The 23,734-nt window shown below is 41.2% G+C and overlaps 1 protein-coding gene across 2 annotated transcripts; it reads left to right on the top strand.

Moving 5' to 3' along the window:
* Positions 1 to 219: 219 nt before the first annotated feature.
* On the top strand, positions 220 to 23,682 carry LOC115762062 (protein apterous). 2 transcript variants are annotated; one of them, XM_030704149.1, is made up of 8 exons: positions 220 to 1,591; positions 4,832 to 5,046; positions 5,138 to 5,354; positions 6,655 to 6,794; positions 20,650 to 20,823; positions 20,907 to 21,166; positions 21,716 to 21,912; positions 21,979 to 23,682. In XM_030704149.1, the coding sequence occupies exons 1-8, from the start codon at positions 1,553 to 1,555 to the stop codon at positions 22,150 to 22,152; spliced, it is 1,416 nt and encodes a 471-aa protein (XP_030560009.1). In that variant the 5' UTR covers positions 220 to 1,552; the 3' UTR covers positions 22,153 to 23,682. The 2 variants fall into 2 exon arrangements, with proteins under 2 accessions (XP_030560009.1, XP_030560008.1); XM_030704148.1 differs by having other exon boundaries at positions 4,829 to 5,046.
* The last annotated feature ends 52 nt before the right edge of the window (positions 23,683 to 23,734 follow it).

Here is a 23,734-nt window from a genome sequence, read left to right as displayed (position 1 = left end):
TGCCGCAGCTGGCAAGTGCAAGCGAGAGGCCAAGACAAATAGATGGTGGTTGCTGCTGCTGCTGCTGTTGCTGCTGCTGCTAGCGTAAAGAGCGCGTCTCAGAGTTGAGCTTGTGAATTCGCTGCAGGCGCAACGCACACAGTAATACGCCGCTACGCTGACTGGTTGTCGGCGCGGATGTTTCCAAATCGAATCGCAGTCGAGTTTCGAGACGTCGCCGCAGTTTGAAAACGCGTGCCAACAACAACAGACACCGCTCGGGCTCGTCGCTCGGCATTTTCGTTTGTTTTTTTAATGCAACAACAACAACAGCAACCGAAACAACAACAACAATAGAGAGCCAGCCAAATATTGAATTGAATTATATATTGCGCGGTTCCCGTTCGCGTTTGAGTTTGCCGCGGGCGTAACCTCTAACCTCGCCAGATTACGCACGCCGTCGGTTCCGTCGATATTTTGTTGGCCTGATCTCTTTTTGCACAACAGCAGCTGCTGCCGACGACCGTCCAAAGTCAAAGTCTTCATTTAGTTATCAACACACAAAATATACACAATCGGCAATAAACAGAAACAAAAACTGAACAGGCGCATCCGCCTCTGGGCCAGCTCTAATGCCTTTATCAGTAGCCACGCATCTCTAGGCGCTGCCGTAGGGAACACACATAGAGGCTATCTGGCTGACTGGCTGACTGAATGACCGGCTGACCGGCTGAGCGGGACCAAAGTGGACCTTTTCCCACTACCACTCAATTTAAACAGAGTGCCATTCTCTCGCGCTGTCTCGTAAATTAATGTCATAAATTAATTTCGGGTTTTAACATTCTGGGACTGACATTTGCAACCGGTGTCCGCGTCGTCGGGCGTCTCTTAGACTCGTTAAACCGTGGTCCGTGTCGGTTCAGGAGCGCGCGCCTCGATTCAAAGTCAACTTTACCTGCCGCCACATCAAGTCAAGTGTGTGTGCGTGTTTGTGCGTGTGTGTGTGTGTCTGTGTGCGTCACCTAAAACCCAAATGTTCCTTAAATTACCTTGAAGCTGAGCAAGAATAAGCAGAAGAAATTTAAATTAATAAAGCCAATTATATATAGTGAGAGAATAAATAATAAATGTTTATATACAAATAAAAGCTGCCTGCGCTGACGACAACCGTTCACGAAATGTTCAATCTATTAAATTGATGTTCAAAGTGTGTTTTTCCCGTACAACAAACTCGCCCACAAATTCGGTTGTTTGTTGCCAAAAGATTTCGCATACAACAGCAACCACAACAACAACAACAACAACAACGAGAAGAACTGCAAGAGATTCAGTGTCAAGTGTTTCATAAACACAATTGAATATCATTTGGATTATTGGACCAAAGCCTTTGCATTTGCCTTGCGCCCAGTCGCTGCACTAACAACAATCAGGATACAAGCAACAACAACAACAACAGGAACAACAACAACAACATCAAAAGCAACAACAACAACAGCAATAATAACAACAAACATACACCAGACAGACATCATCATCGTTGGAAATAGACCTCGTGTCATTCCAAAAGACGCACATGGGCGTCTGCACCGAGGAGCGCCCTGTGATGCATTGGGTAAGCATCGATAGGTTAACAAAAGTTCGATAAGTCGATAGACTCACAATGAACTGCCTCTTGCTCCGAATATCATGATGTTATCGATAAGTTGGAGATAAATCGATAGCCCGTTAATAAGCTGATTGACTTTGAGTCAATTCGCTTGATCGATACAAAGCTTTAATTCACCGATAGCCGATAAGTCCATTAGATTCGATAGAACGATATTCGTCACAAAAGAAGTGATAGAGTTCGGGAATCGATAAGTTATATTAGTCGATAATAGACCTTCGCACACCCGGCAGTAGTTTAATAATCTCTAACTAAATCGCATCAAGCCTTCAAGTAAAACTTTTCATTGATCGATAAGTTGTATTAACGTATGTATCGCGATCAATTTTCAATGAAATTTCGATAGTTTAGTTCATTGACTAATACAACCGATAAGAAAACGCATCGAATAATCGGTAGCCGAAAGAGCCTAAACATGCAAGAGAATTCGATTCCAACAGTATAATCGATAGAGTTTGGGAATTGATAAGTAATAATCGTTAATAATAGACCTTTGCAAGCCTTTAATCGAGTCCGCTGGGAATTGATAAGTTGTAGGAATCAATAAATAGTCAATAATAGAGGATCCTAAACTTTAAATTAAATAAACGCATCAAATCTTCAAGCAAATCTTGCCACTTATCGATATGTTACTCAATCGATCAATTTTCAATCAAATTTCGATAGATCGAATAATCGGTAGCTAAAAACCCCTAACCATGCCAGACAAATGTGTGAAACATTTTCGGATTTCTCATTTTTCACATTCTCGAACAAGTTTTTTTGAGTCAGCATCAGCAGCAGCATCAGCGGCGCATCAGGTCTATGGGCGCTGATTAATTTGTGATTTATCTCGGGCTCGGGTTACAAATGTTATCAATGCCAGACCAAAAGCTACGCTCCTGCCCAGCCGAGAGCAGCCGGAGCCAGCGTCTGAGACAGAGCTGTTGATAGCGATAAGAAAAACCCCCTTGTGCAGTTCGGTTTCAGAGACAACGCGCAACCGAGATCATGAGTTGCCTTTCAGTTCTCTGTGTATTGTTGTCATGCATCGATAGCTGAAGCGATGCCAACAATCAGTACGGATGAGCTTGCAGCTATCTGTTTTATATGCTCACTTTATTTATCGTCTTATATTTCAATACAAAACGTTAAAAATATTTCATACAAAATGTCAAACTTGCCCATATTAAGCATACGCCATGCTAAGCATGCAAAAATTGTTATTCTAGCCAAACAAACGTTTTACATTTATGCATCAGCTTGACATGTGAATTATATTTAATTGTAGCCCACATTTTAATTCAGATTTCATTTGATTTGCGCCTTTTAGACTATTCAATTACATTGTTATTGCACAAAACTAGAAAGAAAAAAATGTTCACCCTTTATGACAGAGCCGCAAGCAATGGAATAAATGATGAAATGTTATCCATGCATAATGTATAATGTCATGATAGAAACAACAAAACGCACGGAAAGACGACGGCCATGAACAATTTGTGCATGATATGCGCTTATAATTCCCAATCGGTTTAGGCGCAGACTTTACGGCATGACTTGCTTTATGTAACGGGGCAAAGGGTTCAAATAAGCCGGACATTTTTTCCGAATTAGCCCTTCGACAGGTTGTGTAGAGTTTTTGCCGTTTTAGATACAATAAATAATGCATTGGCTCTCAGGTTGCCGGCTGACTTTTCATTAGACTAAATATATTCTAAATAATGAAAAATTAGATTAAATAAGATGAAATTAGATGCCGCATTTGAACCAGCAACCTACCGCTTGTTAGTCCGACAATAAATATTAGATGAATACAATATGGCATAAAGTTTTTATGTCTCTTTGGCCGAATCTTAAAGTAACAAGTCCTAAGAAGCGGGCAAATTTTAAATGAAAATACAATAATAATAATAACAATCAGAAAACTGTTAAGAGGCACTTTAAAGCTGTTAATAGGCAACAAGCCTAAAACAAAAATTGTAGCTTTTATGTTAAGATAAACTTTAATTACTTTTAGACAGCTTCAGTTTTAAATACTTTTGACTTCTCGAGGAGTTAGAAACTGCTACAATAAGTAAGATTAAAGATTAATTTCTTTTCACAAATATTTCATATTAGGATAGATGTATGCGTATTACGTGTTTTCTGTTGCTTGGTTTTGCTATTTTGTGCCTGCACCTTTTTGGGCATGCCGCAGGCTACAAATCAAGCCATCATGTTGCACAAAAAAACAACAATAACAACAACAACAAAATGGCAGCTGCCATAAAAATGTGGTTATGCCATGTCGGCTGGGTATTAGATGTGTGTGTGTGGATAGACGAAAATGGTGAAATATTGGATACTAAAATGGCAGCCAGAAATGTTGCGTTGCGTCCCCCAAAGGTAAAACCGATGTCTGCCCAAACACAGTCCGAACAACAACAACAACAAAATGTTTGTAAAACAGAAGTTTTTTGGTTTACGAATTTATTTAGTTTTGCTGCTGGTTAAAAAGCTGTCATCCTTCTAAGTTACAGAGCACAAATCTATTTTCGACTAATTAATCAAAAAATAAGTAAACTGGAGCATCGATGATACGTAGCGAGTCGCCAGATATGCATATATTCCCATATTTATATATATATATATATATATTTGTCTGGCTGCAATGTGCGACATGATGTCTGCGCTCCGTTTCGTACTCGAACATAATATTGTGGCACGTATATTATATGCTCCGTAGTTTGCATCTTCTCGGGTTTTTCCTTTTTTTCAATGAATGTCTGTCGGTTGAGAGTGTAGGGCTGAGAGGGCGCCAAAGGAAAGGGGCGGGGTGGCTGGGCGGTGCCGGGCATCATCTGTCGCTGGGTTACCCCTACACAAGTTTGTTCAAATGTCGCGCAACGTTTTCTTGGAAAAGTCACGCAAAAAAAAAAAGGAAAAAGAGGCTGGCTAATTGAAATTAACTTTTGCCGCCGCCATTGAAAATTTCATGCATCATTTTGTTGCTCGGGGCACATCCTTTGAAATTTTACGAAATTTGTGAAAAATTTCAGAGCTGACTGACACGGAAATCAAGCGACGCGGTCTCCATTTCAAAAGCAAACCAAGAGAAAGAAAACCCTGCTCGTTTAACTAAAAGTTTGCCTTATTTAACACATATAAATTTTGTATTTCTTCTCATTTTTTTGCTTGTTTTGTTTTTTTTTTGCCCTGCAGCAGCAGAGCGCAAGATTTCTTGGGCCCGGCGCAAGGGAGAAAAGTCCAACACCACCTGTAGCACATCAAGGGAGCAATCAATGCGGCAGTGCTGCAGGTGCAAATAACAATCATCATCCATTGTTTCGCACATGCTCCACATCATCCTCGTGTCCCGATATTTGTGATCACAGTACAAAGCCATTTGGCAATGCATACGGCAGCGAGTCATATAGAAGGTAAGTTTCCATCCCCCCCCCCCCCCCCCCCCCCTTTCCACCACACAGGCACACGTGAATTGAAATCCACCCGGCTTTTTTTTGTTTTTAGCTATGAAACCGCCGATCGCGCCACATTTGAGGACTCAGCGGCAAAATTCTCGATTAGCCGCAGCCGCACCGATTGCACGGAGATCAGCGACGAGACCACGTCGGGCATATCATTCAAAACGGAGCCCTTCGGACCGCCCAGCAGCCCCGAGTCCACCAACGATAGCAAAGTAACCCGCAATCCCGACGATTGCGCCGGCTGCGGCCGACAAATACAGGTGAGCTTAGCCAAATGTGATTGGATACGTAAACCATTTAGTGCGTAGGTAAAACTAGGCGCATGATTCTATGAGTTGCTGCAGCTTATTCAATGTATCTTTTATGAATTTATTTACAGTTTGCCTTAAGTTTCAGCTACCTTAAATCGTGTCAACTGAAACTATTAAGGTTTTCTCAAGGGCATGATTAGTCTTCAATTTTAAAAGAAAATCACATTGTAAACAGGATCAGGCTTCTATATCATACAAGTTCTATATAGTATGAATTTTTTGTTGTACAAATAATCCTAACTGTACTCGCTTAAAATCAACATATTATCCAGATAAAATTGCACAATTCGCAAGTGAACAATCGATAGAAAAGTATAGAAAATGCAATATGAAAATAAACCGACGGCAGTTCGTTTTTCATACTGTTTTATAATCCATGGAAGGAGACATCTCCGACCCCATTAAGAATATATATAAATTCTTGATCAGCATCAATAGCCGAGTCGATCAAGATATATCCGTCCGGCCGTCTGTTCGTCTGTTTCTATGCCAACTAGTCTCTCAGTTTTAAGTGTATCGTCATGAAACTTTGCATAAGTCGGAAGCGGATCGGACTACTATATCATAAAGCTGCCATAGGAACGATCGGTCGAAAATGAGTTTGAAAAACTTTTTGAAAACTTTTTAGATATCTTAACCCTACATTTACTGCATTTACTGCATTTACTATTTTCCCTGTGCTTACGAGCAAAGCATCATGAAAAAGTAGCGTCTGCAAGGGTATTCGTACTTCGGCGTGCTGTAGACAGCTTTTCCTTTTCGTTTTGTTTTCATATAATCCCAACTAAACTAGCTTATAAGCTTCACGATAACATTTTCCATGGGAACAATCATTTGAAATCTATAAAAAATAGAATTGAAAAATCATTTCTCGTTCCTTTTATGCTAACAACTTGATTACTTGAACAAAGAGCCGCAACAACTCATAATTGTAAAAATATATGGATATAAATTAGCATATAATTATATTCATTACAATTATCAACATGTTATAAAACACGAATTTAAATGAGGCAGCATCTCAATTATATTGTTAACAACAAATAAAGACATTTATTTAAAAGGGAATCCTTTAAGAAATAATTCTTATAATGAGCACAGAATGAATATATTGAGGAATTTTATGCATTTTCGAGTCAAAAATTCTGCATATAATGTCAAAAATGCATCAAAAAAGTATACATAAATTTAAGAGGCGTTTGTAGATCCATCATTAATTGTTTTTTGTTTTTGTTTTGTGATTTTGCAGGATCGTTTCTACCTCTCCGCTGTGGAAAAACGCTGGCACGCCAGCTGCTTGCAGTGTTATGCATGTCGCCAGCCGCTGGAACGGGAATCCTCATGTTACTCACGTGACGGCAACATTTATTGCAAAAACGATTATTATAGGTAAGTTGGCTAAGTGCGAATCCCGAACCGAAAACTGACTCTAATGTGATGGAAACAGCTCAAGCTGTTGGCTTTAGCTGTTGGCTGGGAATCAGCCAGTCGGTGCTTGGGGTCACGAATCAGATAAAGCCTCGAACTGCATGCCAAGACATTGACTAGAAAATGATTGCCAAACACGCAAATGAAATATTTATATGCATGCCAGCATTGTGCATTTGCACCACTGTGCGAAGGCTATCCAACACTGGCATGGCTTGGCTTGGCTTGGTGACGGCAACAAGCAGACCGCGACCGCAGCGAAAGACAGCTCCACACCAGCCCATCCCCCATTCTCCCCTCTTCCTTTTACCTGTACAGAGCTTGGCGGAGCTGCGCCTGGCTGCATGGGGCTGCGTGTGTTCTGCTGTTTGCATTCCCATTCCGCGTTCGGTTTCTCAAGAACGCGACTTCAACGCTCGCTCACCTCGCCAAAACACGCTAGACACCGCCTTCCAGTTGCAGCTTGCCACTTGCAACTTGCAACTTGCAGTGGCACAGCAGTTGCTTTTGAGGTTGACAACTCTGCGCCTGGGTGGGTGCTGCTTCGGCTAGGAAGCTGCCGACGTTGCCGCCGTGCAACGCGATTTCACGCGCCGCAAGCAACACGCGAGATTAGTGCAACAACAACAACAACAACAACAACGGCAACAATAACAAAATGAAAACAGGTTATAATTATGCCAAATTTCAGCTCAGGCACACACATATACACACACACACACACACAGCGTAACGCCTACAATTTGTTGTGGCACGGCAATTAAAGCTGCGGCAGGTTGCAAGTTGCAAGCTGCCAGCGCAAAAGTTTTTGCTACACCTGCCCGCAGTTGCTGCGTAAATCAAAAACTTTATCATTGCCTGAAGAAGAAGCAGCAGCCGTCTAGCATACAGCATGCTGCATGCGGCATGCAGCACGCATTTCCCAACTTGCAACATAAATCGAATGCAAGTCACGCTCGTCACTCGTATTTCCTCTCAAATGATTCCTGTGACATTTATTACCGCTCCATATTTCAAAATACGCAGTCGCAGTCGGATGATGATGCTGCAGCATGCGGCATGCAGCTGATCCCCCCACAGCGTGGCAAGCAGCGCAACCGCTTCGCTCCGCTTGCAACGCACACACATACACACACACACACACACACACACACACAGTCTCGGGTCTGGGGGCCGCCATGTCATGTCATACACAATTCCACAATCCACAATCCATTCCGCCGTAATGTTTCATTTCGTTTCATTCCTCCGCCCTGCCTTTGGGCATTATCAATCAAATCGAAAGCAAGCTCCCCACCTCCCCACCTCCCCACCTCCGTACCCCAGTCCCCCCTGTCCCCTCCAACGACAACGAACATTCTTTGTTGATTTATAGAGCCGATGTCAAATATGACAACGCCGAGTCGGCAAAGTCGTCCGCACTGCGTTTTTTAGGGGGCGCAGGCCAACAATTTATGCCCTACGCACCGTTAACTCTATGGGGAAATATTGTGGGTGTACGCGAATCTCGCCTCGCCCCCCTCCCAATCTCTCTCTCTCTCTCTCTCTCCCTCCCTCTCTCTTGTTTCTCCACATGAAAAATCATGAACGCATCAGTGCAATAAATTCATGTGTTGTTAAATCGAAAACGAACAGTTATAATTCATTTCAGAATTTAAAAACAAGCCGGAACATTTAAATTTTGGGCTGCCAAGAAAATTGAATAGAAACTTAGTCACAAAACCGACTTTTAGGTCGTTTAGTTCTACTGCAGCTAAATGATAAGATTTTGATAATATTTTAGCAACAGTTTAGAAAGAAGAGAAAATTAAATATCCTTTCAGACCAAACCTTTTCATAATGCTCCGCTCGTATCTAAGAAGCACAGGGAAAATAGTAAATGCCGAGTATGGCTAAGTTATCTTGAAAAACAAACATTTTTTCTTACAAGAAACTACTTTTCGACCGATCTTTCCTATGGCAGCTATATGATATAGTGGTCCGATATAGTCGCTTCCGATATACATATGTACTGCGTGCCACAGAAAGAGGGACGAATTGGAAGTTAAAACTGAGCGACTAGTTCGCATAGAAACAGACAGACGGACGGACGGATATATCTTGATCGACTCGGCTGTTGATACTGATCAAGAATATATATACTTTATGGGATCGAAGATGTCTCCTTCTAGGCGTTACACATTTCGTGACAAAATCATAATACCCTCAGCAAGGACTTAACAAGAATATGCCCTCAACTTTCTTTAAGTGGCATCAATTGCCTGCAAAGTAGCTAATTTTAAATACACTTCAGACAGACGCAACATTAACTTGGTTTTAATTAGTCTTTTGCCAAATGCGAATCAATGTTCATTTATTGATGTTGCACAAAAATGAAGACTTCAAAAACATTTCCACATCAATTTTATTTGTTTCGCATTTTTCAATAGAATTTACATTCGTGCGGTCAAAGCAGTTCAATTGTAATTATTGATAAATAAGTACACACAAACACACACACACACACACGCACACACACACACATACAGAAGCACACGCGCGCTCCGACACGTATATATTTCAATTGAAAGCTACTTTGTGCTGATAGTCCTCGCCCCCAAAAATGACCTCAACAAAGTTTTCAATTTAAAAGTTGAAAATAAAGTAACCTGATTTGTTTCAGTTAATAATACGCCTAGACGTATCAAAAGTGGTTTAACTGTTCATTTGAAAAGGTCAAAAGGTTATTGCCATGCTCAAATTATTGTTTTATTAGATAATTGCATACATGTGTTGAGGCGTTGATTTTAATTATTGACAATTTGGTGTGAAATCTATATGGCTATTAGAAAAGTGAAACACACAAGAAGTACATATGCCAAATGCTCGAAAAAGGCGGACATCGATTTTTATCGATTCAAGTTATCGATAATATATAATAAACTCGATATTCGAGTAAACGAGGAAGACAAATGTTGAATGTTTTTCTAAAAGAACATACAAACTATATAAAACAATTATTTATTTATGCTTAAGGAAAAGCATGTTGTTATCGGTTTTATCGATTCAAGTTATCGATAATGTATAATAATCTCGATATTCGAGTAAACGAGGCAGACAAATGTTGAATGTTCTTTTAAAACAACACACAAACTATATAGAATCCGACATTTCATGTGCCAAAAACTGTTAGAACATTTATGCCTAAGGAAAAGCATGCTGTTATCGATTTTTATCGCTTCAAGTTATCGGGGATTTGTAATGAACTCGATGGGCGAGTTAGCTAGGAAGGCACATGTTCACATTTGCTTCTTAACAAACTTACAAACTAGATTTAATCAGATATTGCATATGCCAATATAATCTCTACATATAAAACTGTTTTTCCTGACTAACTGACTGACTGATTGGATGATTGAATGAATGGCTGATCGACTGACTGATTGGTGATCAACGCCCAAGCCGTAAGTGCTGGAAAGTTGAAATTCTTTACTTTATTTACCTTATGTGATGAAGCTGTATGTAAGGACGGGTTTTCAAGAAATTCCACCTGTTTTACCAAACTAACTTTCAAAGATCTTTGTTCAAATTCAGTCCGGGCAACACCCGCTAGCAGTTGTATAATTTGTTTCATAATAATGAAAAGAATTTAAATTTAAGTCCAGTTATGTATACAGACATTCGCATACAGCTTAGATACATTATTTGGATGTATTACAATTTCTACACATGTTTTCCTCAATTTACAATTTGTGCAGCGACCTTCACTAGACTAGCTTTGGCTTGGCCACAGTCTTAGCTGGGCTTTAACAAATTTGCTTGTGGCATATGAATTTGGTGGCAATAAACTGAAAACAAGGCATCTGATAAAAAGCAAACACATGTCACATTGGCAACGGTGGTCGCTACCGAAACTGCGCGACCAGTTTGTAGATATGGCAAAAACATCATATATCAACAGATATAAGCTGAACATATATATATATATATATACCGTTTTTTAGTGCTAATCGGACCATCAAAACATATGTTTGCCACCGTTGCCGTGTTAACTGTATATTTGTGTGTGGTTATATATTTCTGGCCTGGTCATAATTTTGTTGTTGTTTTTAGCTTTTAAGCCGATGCAAGCTAAATAATTGGATTGTTGTGGATTACATTGGAAGCACCCGCCCTCCCCCCGCACACCTCCTCTCATTGTTGCACCTCCTCGTTGACATTTTACAATCAGGCAATGTACCTGTTTCGCTCGCCAATTCTTGTTTGGCTGCAGTCGCAGCAAAAAGCAGCAAGACAAATAAAAATAAAAATAAAAATAAAAATTGCTGGCTGTCACCTCGTTTTCTGCATATTTCGTGGCCATCCTGCGGCGCGACAACGTCATAAAAGTCCAACTCAACCCAGCTGAACTCGGCTCTTATCTATCATGATGATGTTGCTGCTGATGCCAAAGCGGATAAGCTGTTGCCAGCAGCAGCAGCAAAAACAAGCAAGAGTGCCAGGGAGTGCACGACTAGAAGATACCCTAAGCGCAGCCCCAATCTGGCGTTTACCTTTTATACTGACATACACACACTTTGAATGGATACCCTATGTATCCTTTGAAATACTGTAAGAGTGCTCTACTGCCCGGGAGTGCACGACTAGCTGATACCCTAGCGTCAATCTGACGTGACCTTAAATATTTCAGGTATATATACCTATATATATTATATTATAATAATATATACTAAATGAGAGCCCTTAAAGAAAGTTTCATGTATTCAGCACTTATCAGTTTCGAATTATGCTTAAAAAATCAGGTCTTAAAATCAATATTTTCCGATACTATGGAAATGGGCGCAGATATCGACAAGATATATATCCCCATCTCTAGCTCTTGTAGGCATCGAGCTCGACACGCTTGTGCACATGAATAGACAGGCGGAAATGGCTAAGTTGACTTGGCTATTAATGCAGATCAAGAATATATATATATAGCACGTGATCGGGCATACTTAATTCATTCATTTAGACTCGTCTGTTGACTCTAAGCAAGAACATTCATGTATTATCTATAGGGTCGAAGATGTATCCTTCAGCCTGTCACAAAAACATGCCACCCTCTTTAGTGGGTACAGGGTATAAAAGACGCTGCAGCTGCGACTTTATCGTCGCAGCATCTCAACACACACACACACACACACACACACAACGGCCATATATACAAGCTATATACAGTAGATACTCTTGCCTGCGGCCGCCTTGGTGTCATAATTTTTATGTATCCACCCCGCCACAGCGCGCAAGTCTTGCCCCCCCTTTGAGGAAAATAGCTGATTGGCTTCGTTATCAGAGCTGAGGCCCAATAAGAAAATAGCGAAGAAAAAGAAGCCGGAAAAAATAAGAGAAAAACAACAAAATAAAATCAAATAAAATGCGTTTTGCAGCGCAGCGAAATGTCTTAATCAGGGCGAGTCTCGGTTAAAAAGGGTAAAAAGGGTAAAACGGGTAAAAAACTTTTGTGGCATAAAATGTTTACAGTTGCTGAAAGTCAGCGAAGCGCGTCCATTTAATTGTGGCCAGCGAGTGGCCAAGAGATACTCAAGCACCAAATTTATGGCCAGCCGCAAATCGCGCGTTATGCAATAAAATAATTTCTTGGGCGCAGCTGAAAAAAAAACCCGCGCATCCCATGCGAAAAATCATAGAAAACTTACAGAATTCATTAAGCAAACGGCGAGAATACAACAACAACAACAACAAGAAAAATGAAATTGAAAAATCAGTAGAAAAAGTGAGGAGAAAAAAAGTGAGACAAAGCCAGAGTAGTTAAACAGCCGAACAGAGTTTAACGATTCTATCTCACGACGCTTTTTTTATGTGACCACCTGCCCCTGCCCCTGCCCCTGTACCTGCCCCTGCCGCAGCCCCTGTCCCTGCCCCAGCCACACTCTGTGGCGTCATCAAAAACTTGAGCAATGCGGAGGCACAACAACAAAGAGGCTGAGAAAAAAGCGCAGTATTTATTTTTTATGAGCACTTGTCAGCGATCCCATGTAGCGCCGTCCTCAGCACCCAACTACACACTCACACACACACACACACACATATATATATATATGCTAGAGCCAACTGACAATGGCTGAGAGTTGGCAAATTTGTGTTCAGAAATAATCAGCTTGGCTTAAATAACTATAATCAAGGGATAAGCTAATGTGTTTGTTCATCACAACAAGAACAAAAAGTGCAACAAATGTGATTTTAATAAGTGGGAAATTAAGTGGAAAATGTTATAGATACGATATAGCATATAATCATATAACATATCGAGGAACAATAAGAAAACTCGAACGAAGTACTCTGAGTGCAAATCACAAATATTATTATTTTGATAGGCATTTGATTGTGTTTCATATACACAGCTAAAAACCATTAACAACGTCAATTGCACAAAGCAGATCTGGCTTTGAATTCCGAAATAATATAGGTTAGTTTTCCTTATGGCAGTTCTAGCTAAAAAGTCCAGCATTCGGTTGGGTGGGTGAAGTTTATTAGGCCTTAAAATCACGAATTGATTTTGTAGAGTTTGTACTTTTAAAGAAATTTTCGAAGAAACCCAAAAACGAAAAAGTTGAACTTCTTTCGAGCATTAGGCCATGTCTGATTTTTACCGTCAACTTTAATTTAAAGTGTTTTATGTTCCAGATAATTTATTTGTGTATAAAGTATTCGGTTCTTTCGCAGTTCTGCCATCTGTTTGAATTAATGAGTAGTTATTATTCGAAGATATTGAGAACAATTGCAGATTGTGACTTAAGTGAAGTTTATGTTGCTTTAAAGCAAATTTGGCAAATTTCAAAGAAACCCTAAACATATAAACTACACTTGCTTTTCGTTAGAAAGTTCTTCTTACTTCTTACTCCGATCTACCTGCTTTGAACTATTAACTTTCACTCAAGGCGTTTTAGATTTCTTTCATTTTATTTGAGTATTTAAATTCGCGGAAACACAAAAGTCCACTTGCGCTGCGGCAAAGTAATCTCCAAGTAAAGATCAACTATTAGAACTTATCTAACTTTTTCAAAGGCAATTCTTTGCTTTCATTGGAAATATGCAGACACACAGTTTAGTTAACAATTTCTCTTCTGCTCTGGCCACATTAAATCAACTATTACCACTCACTTAACCGTGTTTTGTTGGATTTACACCACGGTGAGCCACTCTTCGGTGGTTCGACGTGGTTGCACGCTGCATCCGAGCCGCGTCGCGGTTCGCTCGCTTCGCTGGTTCAACCTTATTCTGGGCCCAGTTTCCCCCTCTCTCCCTGTCAGTAGGTAAACAAATATAATATAAAAAACTACTCGCGGCGCGAGAATTAAAATGTTTAATGGGCATCTTAAAACATCATTTTACCCCGAATTTATGCGAGCGCTCACAGCAACCAAAGCCACAGCACTTGAGAGAAACTGCCGCCACAGGAATCATACTCCAAAAATTCAAAAAAAAATAAATAAAATAAAAACAAAAAACAACGCAGCTAACAATGGGGCGCTAATCTAATCAGCTAGACTATAAAAATTATACATGCAATTTCAGTGAGCATGATGCGGTTCCTGGAAGCCGGAAGAGGCCTATTAAAGAACGTTTAAACATTTTAATTTTAAATGTAAATATAAATGTTAATGCAAATGTAAATGTTAATTTAAATGGAAACTATTTGGGTAAATGATCAGCCACAGCCAGAGTAAGTTGAGGTTATGTGTGGCGCGTAGTTGAGGTTATGTTGAGGTTATGCTTGGCGCCTTGTTGAGGTTATGTTTGCGGATTGAGGTTATGTTTGGCGCGTAGTTAAGCTTATGTTCAGGGTATATTTGACGCTAAGTTGAGGTTATGTTTGAGTTATGTTAGCAGCAAAGTTGAGGTTATGTTTGGGGATTAAGGTTACGTTTGGCGCGTAGTTGAGGTTATGTTTGTGGATTGAGGTTATGTTTGGCGCGTATTAGAGGATATGTTGAGCTGCGACTTAAGGCTTAAGATCTAACCAAAAAGGCAACAATACAAACAAATTGTCCAGTCCTGTTATGTTTGACGCGCAGTTCAGGCTTTGTTGAGGTTATGTTTGGCGCGTAGTAGAGGTTATGTTGAACTGCGGCTTAGGGCTAATCGGTTATGCATTACGCGCACAGATCTAACCGAAAAGACAGCAATACAAACTAATTTTCCAGCACATTTAACTCGCAAAAAAAACAAGCGGCATAACAAATATCAACAAAAACTTGTCGCACTGCATTTCCTTTAGGGTCACAGTCACAACAACAACAACAACAAAAAAACACACACAAAAAAGTAAATGCAAATAATTATTGTATATGTTTAGGCAGAGGCAGAGCCCAGCCCCTGGGCAGAGCCTAGAATCGAATTAACGCAATGGGGCGTCCGCCGGAGGTTTTGCGCTCTCACGAAATCCGGACAAAAATGTTGTATATGTTGTATTTTTTTTTTGCAACTGCGAACGGGGTGGCGTCTGGGAAATCCGTTGCTTGTTGTACTTGTTGTTGTTGCTGCTGTTGTTGTTGTTGTTGTTGTTGTCGTTGGTGTTGTTGTTCTTGTTGCTGTTGCATGTATATTACTTGGCCTGTAATCGGAAGAGCCGGCCACAGCGGGTGGCACTTGAAAAACCTGAGCGCCGGGCGCAATATCCCTCCGTGCGCGTTACAAATGCTCTCACGTTACAAAACGTGGCCGCCGCAGCCAGCAGCAGCCAGCAACAACTCTCATGCAACGGTGCAACAAACGCGGTGCCCCTTTTCCAGCGGCAGCCGCTGCCCTGCCACACGTCGGTTTACACTTCAGCGTGCAGAGCGCTGCTCTACGTACTCGACCTCGCCGTATGCCGTATGCCGTATGCCGTATGCGTTTCCGCCTACCAAACATACGTGGACCCTATTCAGGTTTTTGTATGATGTGATGTTTTGTATGTTGCCAGCCCATCGGCCATGGAGTGGCCGCGAGTGGCCCGAGTGGCCGTGCCGCGCGCGCCACTTAGCCACGATTTCGATGTCTGTTATCAACCACGTCTGAGTTGCAAAGCCAAAGAGGAAAAAAGCCAAAGCCACAGGCAGAGCCAGAGCCACCCCAAACCAGCGCCGGAACTTATCTATTTGCGTAATCAGAGGCCCGAAAAGCAACTTGACTTTTTTACTGTTCTTGCTGTGGCGAGGGGCAACAATGAAATATAGAAGCAGAAGCTCACGGATCCAGAGCCAGACCCAGAGTCATGGCTATCAGGCGAGATCTGCATCTGCAGCAGCTGCTGATGCTGATGCTGATGCTGCTGCTGATGTGGATGCTCACATGTGTCGCAGCTTCGCACGCTTCAAGTGCACTCGGAGAAAAGCATTAAGAATATCCATCTTAAAAATGTTAGGCAATACTTTCTTTAAGTATATTATACGCTTATTTCAAGTCGACAAATTCTAGCGCTTCATTCAAGTAAACTCTGATTCATATTTAATCTCAGAGCAATCAATATTTAAGCTTAAGCTCGTTTGCCCACATTTCCGAATACAAAACATTTCAATAAAGTCCAAATTCAAAATTTCAATCTAAAAAGTCTTATAACAATAATTTCTTTAAGCAGGGCTTACGCTCAATTCAAATAGGAAAATTCTTGTAAATAGTATTTTGTAATTCAGTTTAATCCTTCTGAATTCTTAAATCATTTCTGATTCAGAATGAGGTCCACTTAACAACATTTTGACGTTATAAACGTCGCACTCTAGTATTTAGTACTGCCCTTTTTCTCGCAGTGTGGGCAACGCCTCCGAAACAAGTGCAGGACAACAACAACAACAACAACAATAATGAGAAGAAGAGAAGCAACAACCCAGTTGAACGATGCGGTTAACCCAGGCAGTCAGCTGGGTTTTGCTGGTATCGCTTCGGTTTTTGGTTCGGATCGGGATTGATGTGCGCTATGCGGTGGGAAATAGTCGGCCGGCCGGGGCAACAGCCACAGCCAGAAGCTGAAACAACGACAACAACAACGACAACAACGACAACAACAACAACAACGAGAACAACACATCACAGAAATGACATTGAGGCTGTGGTTATGGGCTGTGCCGGCTGCGGTTTGAAGCTGGGAGCAATTCGGCGTGTCCAGGGTGTGCGTGTGCGTGTGTGTGTGTGTGAGAGTATCAGATTTCGAGCGCTCGAAAACATAATCATATATTAGGCGTTGTCACTTTGACATTTCGCCTGCTCTTTTACATGGCAATAATCATAATTCATTTTTCTCTCGCTCTCTCGCTGCTGCGCTGCTGCTGCTGCTGCTGGTGGCAAAAGGCGCAAAAGGGGGCGTGGCAGGTTGAAACGGGGCTCCCTTACAAAAATAAAGTGGCACGAAATGAAGGCATCGCCTCGGTCTGTTTGTCTGAAACAGTTTTATGAGCTGGTAGCCAGGCACCGCGTCGCCGTCGCCGTTGCACGATGTTGACGCTGGCTGCGTCCATGTTTAATATTATTTATGGGGCTTACGTCTTGCCCGGCACACAAGGTATCCACAAACACACACACACACACACACACACACACAGTGAAAGATCGAGTGAGAGTCTGGCGACCGCGTCTCTGACAGGCGAAATGTGAATGTGACAAAAATCTCGGCGTCACATCCCAAATAATTTTCAACGAAATGCGAATGGGAAATGAAAATGAAGCTAAAGAGCTGCAGAGCTGCAGAGCTACCGAGCAGAGTGCGCTATATAAATATGATAAATTTATATGGAATTGTTTCAGTTGTTGTTGCGTTGTGTCTTTCATTTTGGCCCAACAAAATGTGAGAATGAGTCTGTTGAGCGAAGTTGAAGTGAAATGCGCCAATTATTTTGATTAATGTCAAAGAAATCGCGTGTCTTGTGCATTTGATGTTTCCTCCGGTTGTTCGAACTCCCCTTCTGCGCGCCGCTCCACCTACTCGCCAGTGCTGGAAAACGCCTATACAGGGTCATCATTATTTGGCACGAAACTGCAGCATTATGCACTCACAGAAAAAGTCTAGTACGAAAGGGAATAGTATTTTGAAAAGCTCTTGACATTTTTGGATATTATGGATATTATTTCAGAATTATTGTGAACTCTATTTTAGAAATCAATTCGGAATATTTCTTGACATTTCTGTATTATTTCTTTTTTCAAGATTCTCGAACTATCTATTTTATTTTAGACCTAATATGAACTCCATTTAAGACTTCTATTTGAATATGAATTCTTTGTATCTCTTGACATTTCTGTATTATAGCATTTTTGAAAAATTTTGAAATACATAATTTTAGATCTAATATGAGCTCCAGTTAAAACTTCAATCAATTCTTAATATTTCTATACGAATCTCGTGCCCAAAGAAGAAATTTATAGCTTAAGCGAATTTTCAACAAGTTGCAATATAAATTGATATAATTTTTTCTCTGAGTGTATGCCTCAATGATTATGACTGATGCTGGTAATCTTTGATCTGTCATTTTGCGAAAGTGAAAACAGTAGCCAACGGCTCCAAACTGATGCTCAGACATCGGCCGCTGACATCGACGTCGACGTCGCCGTTGACGTTGACGATGAGTGGGCGTTCTGTTAACCGCTTCATTGTTCGGGTCTAGACTGCAGAGATCTCGTTTGCCGCCGCTGGCGATGATTGCTTTGGACAGACAGTAGCACGGCCAGCTTCCTGCGGCCGGAAAGCATGTTATTAGTGGAGAGGCCATAATTTTGTCTGGCCAGAGATTATTGCCTGCTGCCCAACTGAACAACAGCTATACAAATATTTCACATATATCGAGGTTTTCGATTTTTATTATTATCATGCCATATAATTGTGAGATGTTTAGAATTCTTGCGGTTCCATGCGAAGCAGCATTTACTATGGCCATTTGCCATTTACATGTGCTATTCATGCAAGAGTAGTTCACTGAAGCCGACTGCTAAATACTCTCGACAAAAATAATACGCTCTTGAGAGAGGATCATCAATAATCAACCTGCCAAATTTGGTGGCTTTAGCTCCAAAATTGCGAGAGATATTGCTTCACACTATTTAAGCAGCCCCCGATGGGCGTGGTCTTATGCGTGTATATACATATATTCTACCTACGCATTACAGAGCAAAGCGGAAATATCACAACTGTATGTATAATTTCTTCTTATACTGCCTAGCGCACAGAGAGGCATTTACAGTTAACCGTTATTTCTAATGACAAACACACATACATACATTATATTTGTATGTATGTATATTCCACCTCCGTGTTAAACAGCGCAGCGGAAATATCACAAAGCAATGTGTGTATAAGAGCATACTTATACTCTTTTGTCTCTTCTTATAATGCCCAGCGCACACACACAAGCATAGCCAGTTAACCGTTACTTTTAATACTACACACATAATTCCCTTTTGTTTGCAAAAAATGCTTCAATTGTGAGATTTCGGTATATTTACATATGTAAAAGGGCAACAACAAAATATATGTTTGGGCACATTAAATACTAGAAATATTTAAGGTCTCACTTACCCAATGATCAATTGCTCTGAAGCGAATACGCATATGTTTGTGCTGGCGACCCTTGGCACCCATTATATGCATTATTGCAATTGTGTTACACTTTTCTTATGCGCACTTAACACTTATTACTACACTTTTTATCTTTTCACTAAACCACTTTCATTTAGCACAGCACTTCACATAAAAAAAAATTAAGAACAAAATTACGCACGTAGCGCCAAAATTCGCCATATGCATTGGCGGCTTTTGGCTTCAGGCACATTTAGAAATTTATATTCTCACTGCATTACAAGAAGATAATGATCACACTGCAGCAATTATGTTGCACTTTTAACTTTTAACTTTGCATTTAACACATTTTAAATAACTTTTCACATTTGCACTTAGCACTTTTCTTTCCGCGTTCTTTTGCTAGACAGCGTTACCTGATAGTTGAAATGACCAAAGTCGGCGTGGCCACAATAAGCAATTAAAAAACTGATTGGCAACTATTGGCGCCTTTTTGCTAATTGTGGCGCCAATCAGTAATTTCTATCGTAAAAAAAATGTTGAAAATCAAATATATTTAATTACATTTCTCTATTATGCGCACCTAACACTATTTTTTTACCCTTTTTATTTTTCACTTGACCATTTTCATTTCGCACAGCGATTCACAAAAAAAAATTGTACGCACTTCTAGCGCCAAATTCGCCATTTGCAGTGCTCTCTTTTGGCTTCGTCAACTTTAAGTGCTCACTGCACTACAGGACGATTTTTATCACACTCGGCAACTGCAGCACTTATTTTGTCCTTTACACTTGGCACTTAACACGTTTTAAATAACTTTTCACATTTCACTCAACACTTTTCTTTTCGCGTTCACTCGCTAGACAGCGTTACCTGATAGTTGAAATGAGCAAAGTCAGCGTGGCCACAATAAGCAATTAAAAAACTGATTGGCAACTATTAACGCCTTTTTGCTAATTGTGGCGCCAATCAGATATCTTATATCGATTAAATAATAGCATTAAACAGTTATGGGTAAAATATATGGAATTATTGATAAAAGTATAAATAATAAGCCATTCGCAAATCGGTTAAGTGCGTGTTTTCACATTTTGAGTTAAATTTGTAGTGTTGCCAATTAGAATACTTGCTTTAATTACTCGTTCTTCGACTACTTTCCAAAGAAAGTATCGATATCTACGCGAAGCTCCTATTCAAATTAGAATTTCGTTTTGCTGGGTTCTGTGCAATTTTGATGCAGTTTTTTGTTTATAAAATGAATAATACTATTTGTTAACACTTTAATTGCAGTTTTTTTGGTACTCGCCGCTGTTCCCGCTGCCTGGCGTCGATTAGCTCCAACGAGCTGGTAATGCGCGCCCGCAACCTGGTTTTTCATGTCAACTGCTTCTGCTGCACGGTCTGCCACACGCCGCTCACCAAGGGGGATCAGTACGGCATTATCGATGCGCTCATCTACTGCAGGTGAGTGCTAACCCTCCCCCTCCCCCACCGCCTCCGCCATAATCAATCCCTTTGACTAATGAAACTGTCGTGATCCCCTGCAGAACTCACTATAGCATAGCGCGGGAGGGCGACGCCGCCTCGTCGACAAGCATGAGCGCCACATATCCGTATAGCACACAGTTTGGTTCGCCGCACAATGACTCGTCGAGTCCGCATTCGGATCCCAGTCGCAGTATTGTTCCTACGGGCATCTTTGTGCCCACATCGCATGTCATCACCGGACTGCCGCAGCCGGCGCGCCAAAAGGGCAGGCCGCGCAAGCGCAAGCCCAAGGATATCGAGGCGTTCACAGCGAATATAGGTGCGTTGTAAATACCACATGAGTGCCCATAAAAGCCGCATCTTTATGGCCCCTGGGCTCCGACCTGGCGCCAGTGCAGCGGCCTTTTTTTTTTTATGTGCGACCCGTTCCCCGTGCATAAAAACCATCGTAAAACCTGGCCCAAAAGTTGTAAAACTCAAGAACATCTTGTAGCAATTGCAAGAGAACTTGTTCCAACTGACTGGTTATCGGACAGGTTCCCTTTCGAGTGGAAAGTGGGGGGATCGGGAAGCGATCGCAGCTCTGGGTCATGCTTCCTAATCTCTCCCAGAATTTGCACTCATTTATGTGCATCTCCTGGTGGACACTTGTCTGGAGAGGGATCGCAGCCCCAGTAGAGGGCAAATCTCTCCCTAATCTCTTCCAGAATTTGTACTCATTGCTGCAAGGCAAAGCCAGGTCGTCTGACTTCCCTTTCGAGTGGAAAGTGGACACTTGTCGGGAAGGCATCGCAGCTCCAGTAAGGGGCGAATGTTGCTGCCTAATCTCTGCCAGAATTCGAACTCATTTATATGCATCCCATTGCAGATCTCAATACGGAATATGTGGACTTTGGGCGTGGCAGTCATATGAGCGCCTCGTCGCGCACCAAGCGCATGCGCACCTCGTTCAAGCATCATCAGCTGCGCACCATGAAATCCTATTTTGCCATCAATCACAATCCGGATGCCAAGGATCTGAAGCAATTGTCACAGAAAACGGGTTTACCAAAGAGAGTCCTACAGGTGAGTGCACGCGCACGTGAAACCCAATTGCCGAGACTCACAAATGTTTTGTTATTTCCCGTCCAGGTTTGGTTTCAAAATGCGCGCGCCAAATGGCGTCGCATGATGATGAAACAGGATGGCAGCGGCATGCTGGAGAAGGGCGACGGCCAACTGGATCTGGACAGCATCTCGGTGCACAGTCCCACATCGTTTATGCTGGGCGGCTCCAACAGCACGCCGCCGCACAATCTCGACTAACAGCTGCTCAGGGACAGGGAGCAACACAATGCCGCCAGCAATACGGCTGCCGCCGCCGCTGCTGCTGCTGCTGCTGCCGCGGCCTACGCAATTGAGCTGCAGCTGCTGCAGTCGAGCGGCAATGGACGCTGCTCGCCGGCGCTGCTGTCGTTGGCGGACCTGTTGAATGGCAGCGACGATTAGCTTGTACTTGTACGCAAATACTCAAAAAATAGGCAGCAAAGTCGGGTGTGCACGACTAGCAGATGCCCTGAGCCCAGCGCCAAACTAGCCAAACAAAAACTTCTAGCTACCCTTATTTAAAATAGCAAGTCTCCAGCTCCTAGAGCTGCCGAGTTCGATGCGTTCAGGCAGCAACTCCTAATCCTAATCAAGAGTTTATATGCCCTATGGGCTAGGAGACGCTACCTTCTGCCTGTTACATGCCTTTGCACAAAGCCAATATACCCGTTTTAGGCAATTTCAATGGGTTCAGGGTAGGAGAGCGCAGAGAATGTTGTTAGACGAGCTGCCTCATATTGTAGCTGGTTGCATTAAGTATTTTTGTAGTTGCCTCTAGCCCAACACTTCAGACCAGAACGCCTCGAGACTGGATCTCCATCCGACCAGAGCTCTGAACGCCGAGGTTCACTTTTCAGTTCAGATCTAAAAGCACCAACAGGCCCAAAATGTTGTTTCTATTTCTAACGTTCATTTGTAAATATTGTACTAGAACCTTAGTTATATTGCGCTTACCAGAATATTGTTAATACTTATTATATATATATACACATATATATTATATACAGATATGGATATGCATCCGGCATATGGATATATATCTAGCATACGCATTAAATAAACAAATCTAATATATAAATTTAATATTTATTGCCCGAATTACATAGTTAGAGATGAATTTAGTTTAACGAAGCGCTCTATATTATATATATATATAAATATATATATATATCTGTCGTAGTATTACGGATATTTACTTGCTTCGTAAAAAGCAACTTGATAATTATTCAAGTCAAGATGAGCAATGGCAATGCAATTGAAGCAAAGTGAATAACACAAATTTGTACTTACAAATAGTTTAAACATAAGTCGTACCATAGAAGCCAAATAAAAATGATTAAAAAACAAAAATTATTTGTGAATTAACGCGAATTGATTTAAGCCTATTATTTAATAGACATCTAAGAAGCAAGCTGAAGCCAGCAAGAGCTCAGCTCAGTTTGGGAATTTTAAGAACTCGGGGGTTTCACTTAAAGAAGTATATTAATAAACTATGGAGCCTATCTTTTGACGAAGTCCCTAGATCATAGATTTGTATAAAAAGCAGATATTTGCTAGTCTCCGACTAAATCAAGCGACTTAGCTAGCTAATTGATTCAAGCTCTGGCTTAACTAGGCCTCAAATAATAAGTTAAACACTGATTAGCACAACATTTGCTTAGACCAACTACTTAAGCTTAAACAGAAGGGATTAACTTCATAAAGCAAATATAATCGGAGTCTACAAGCATTTTGATCTCTTAACATTTAAATACAACCAATTGCAAAAAGTCCAGTTAAGTGAAAAATAATTTATTACAAA

Source organism: Drosophila novamexicana, unplaced genomic scaffold (genome assembly GCF_003285875.2).
Source record: "Drosophila novamexicana strain 15010-1031.04,08,12 unplaced genomic scaffold, DnovRS2.1 tig00000564-arrow-pilon, whole genome shotgun sequence".
In the NCBI taxonomy this organism is placed as follows: domain Eukaryota; kingdom Metazoa; phylum Arthropoda; class Insecta; order Diptera; family Drosophilidae; genus Drosophila; species Drosophila novamexicana.
This window is presented reverse-complemented; position numbering and strand designations above follow the sequence as displayed.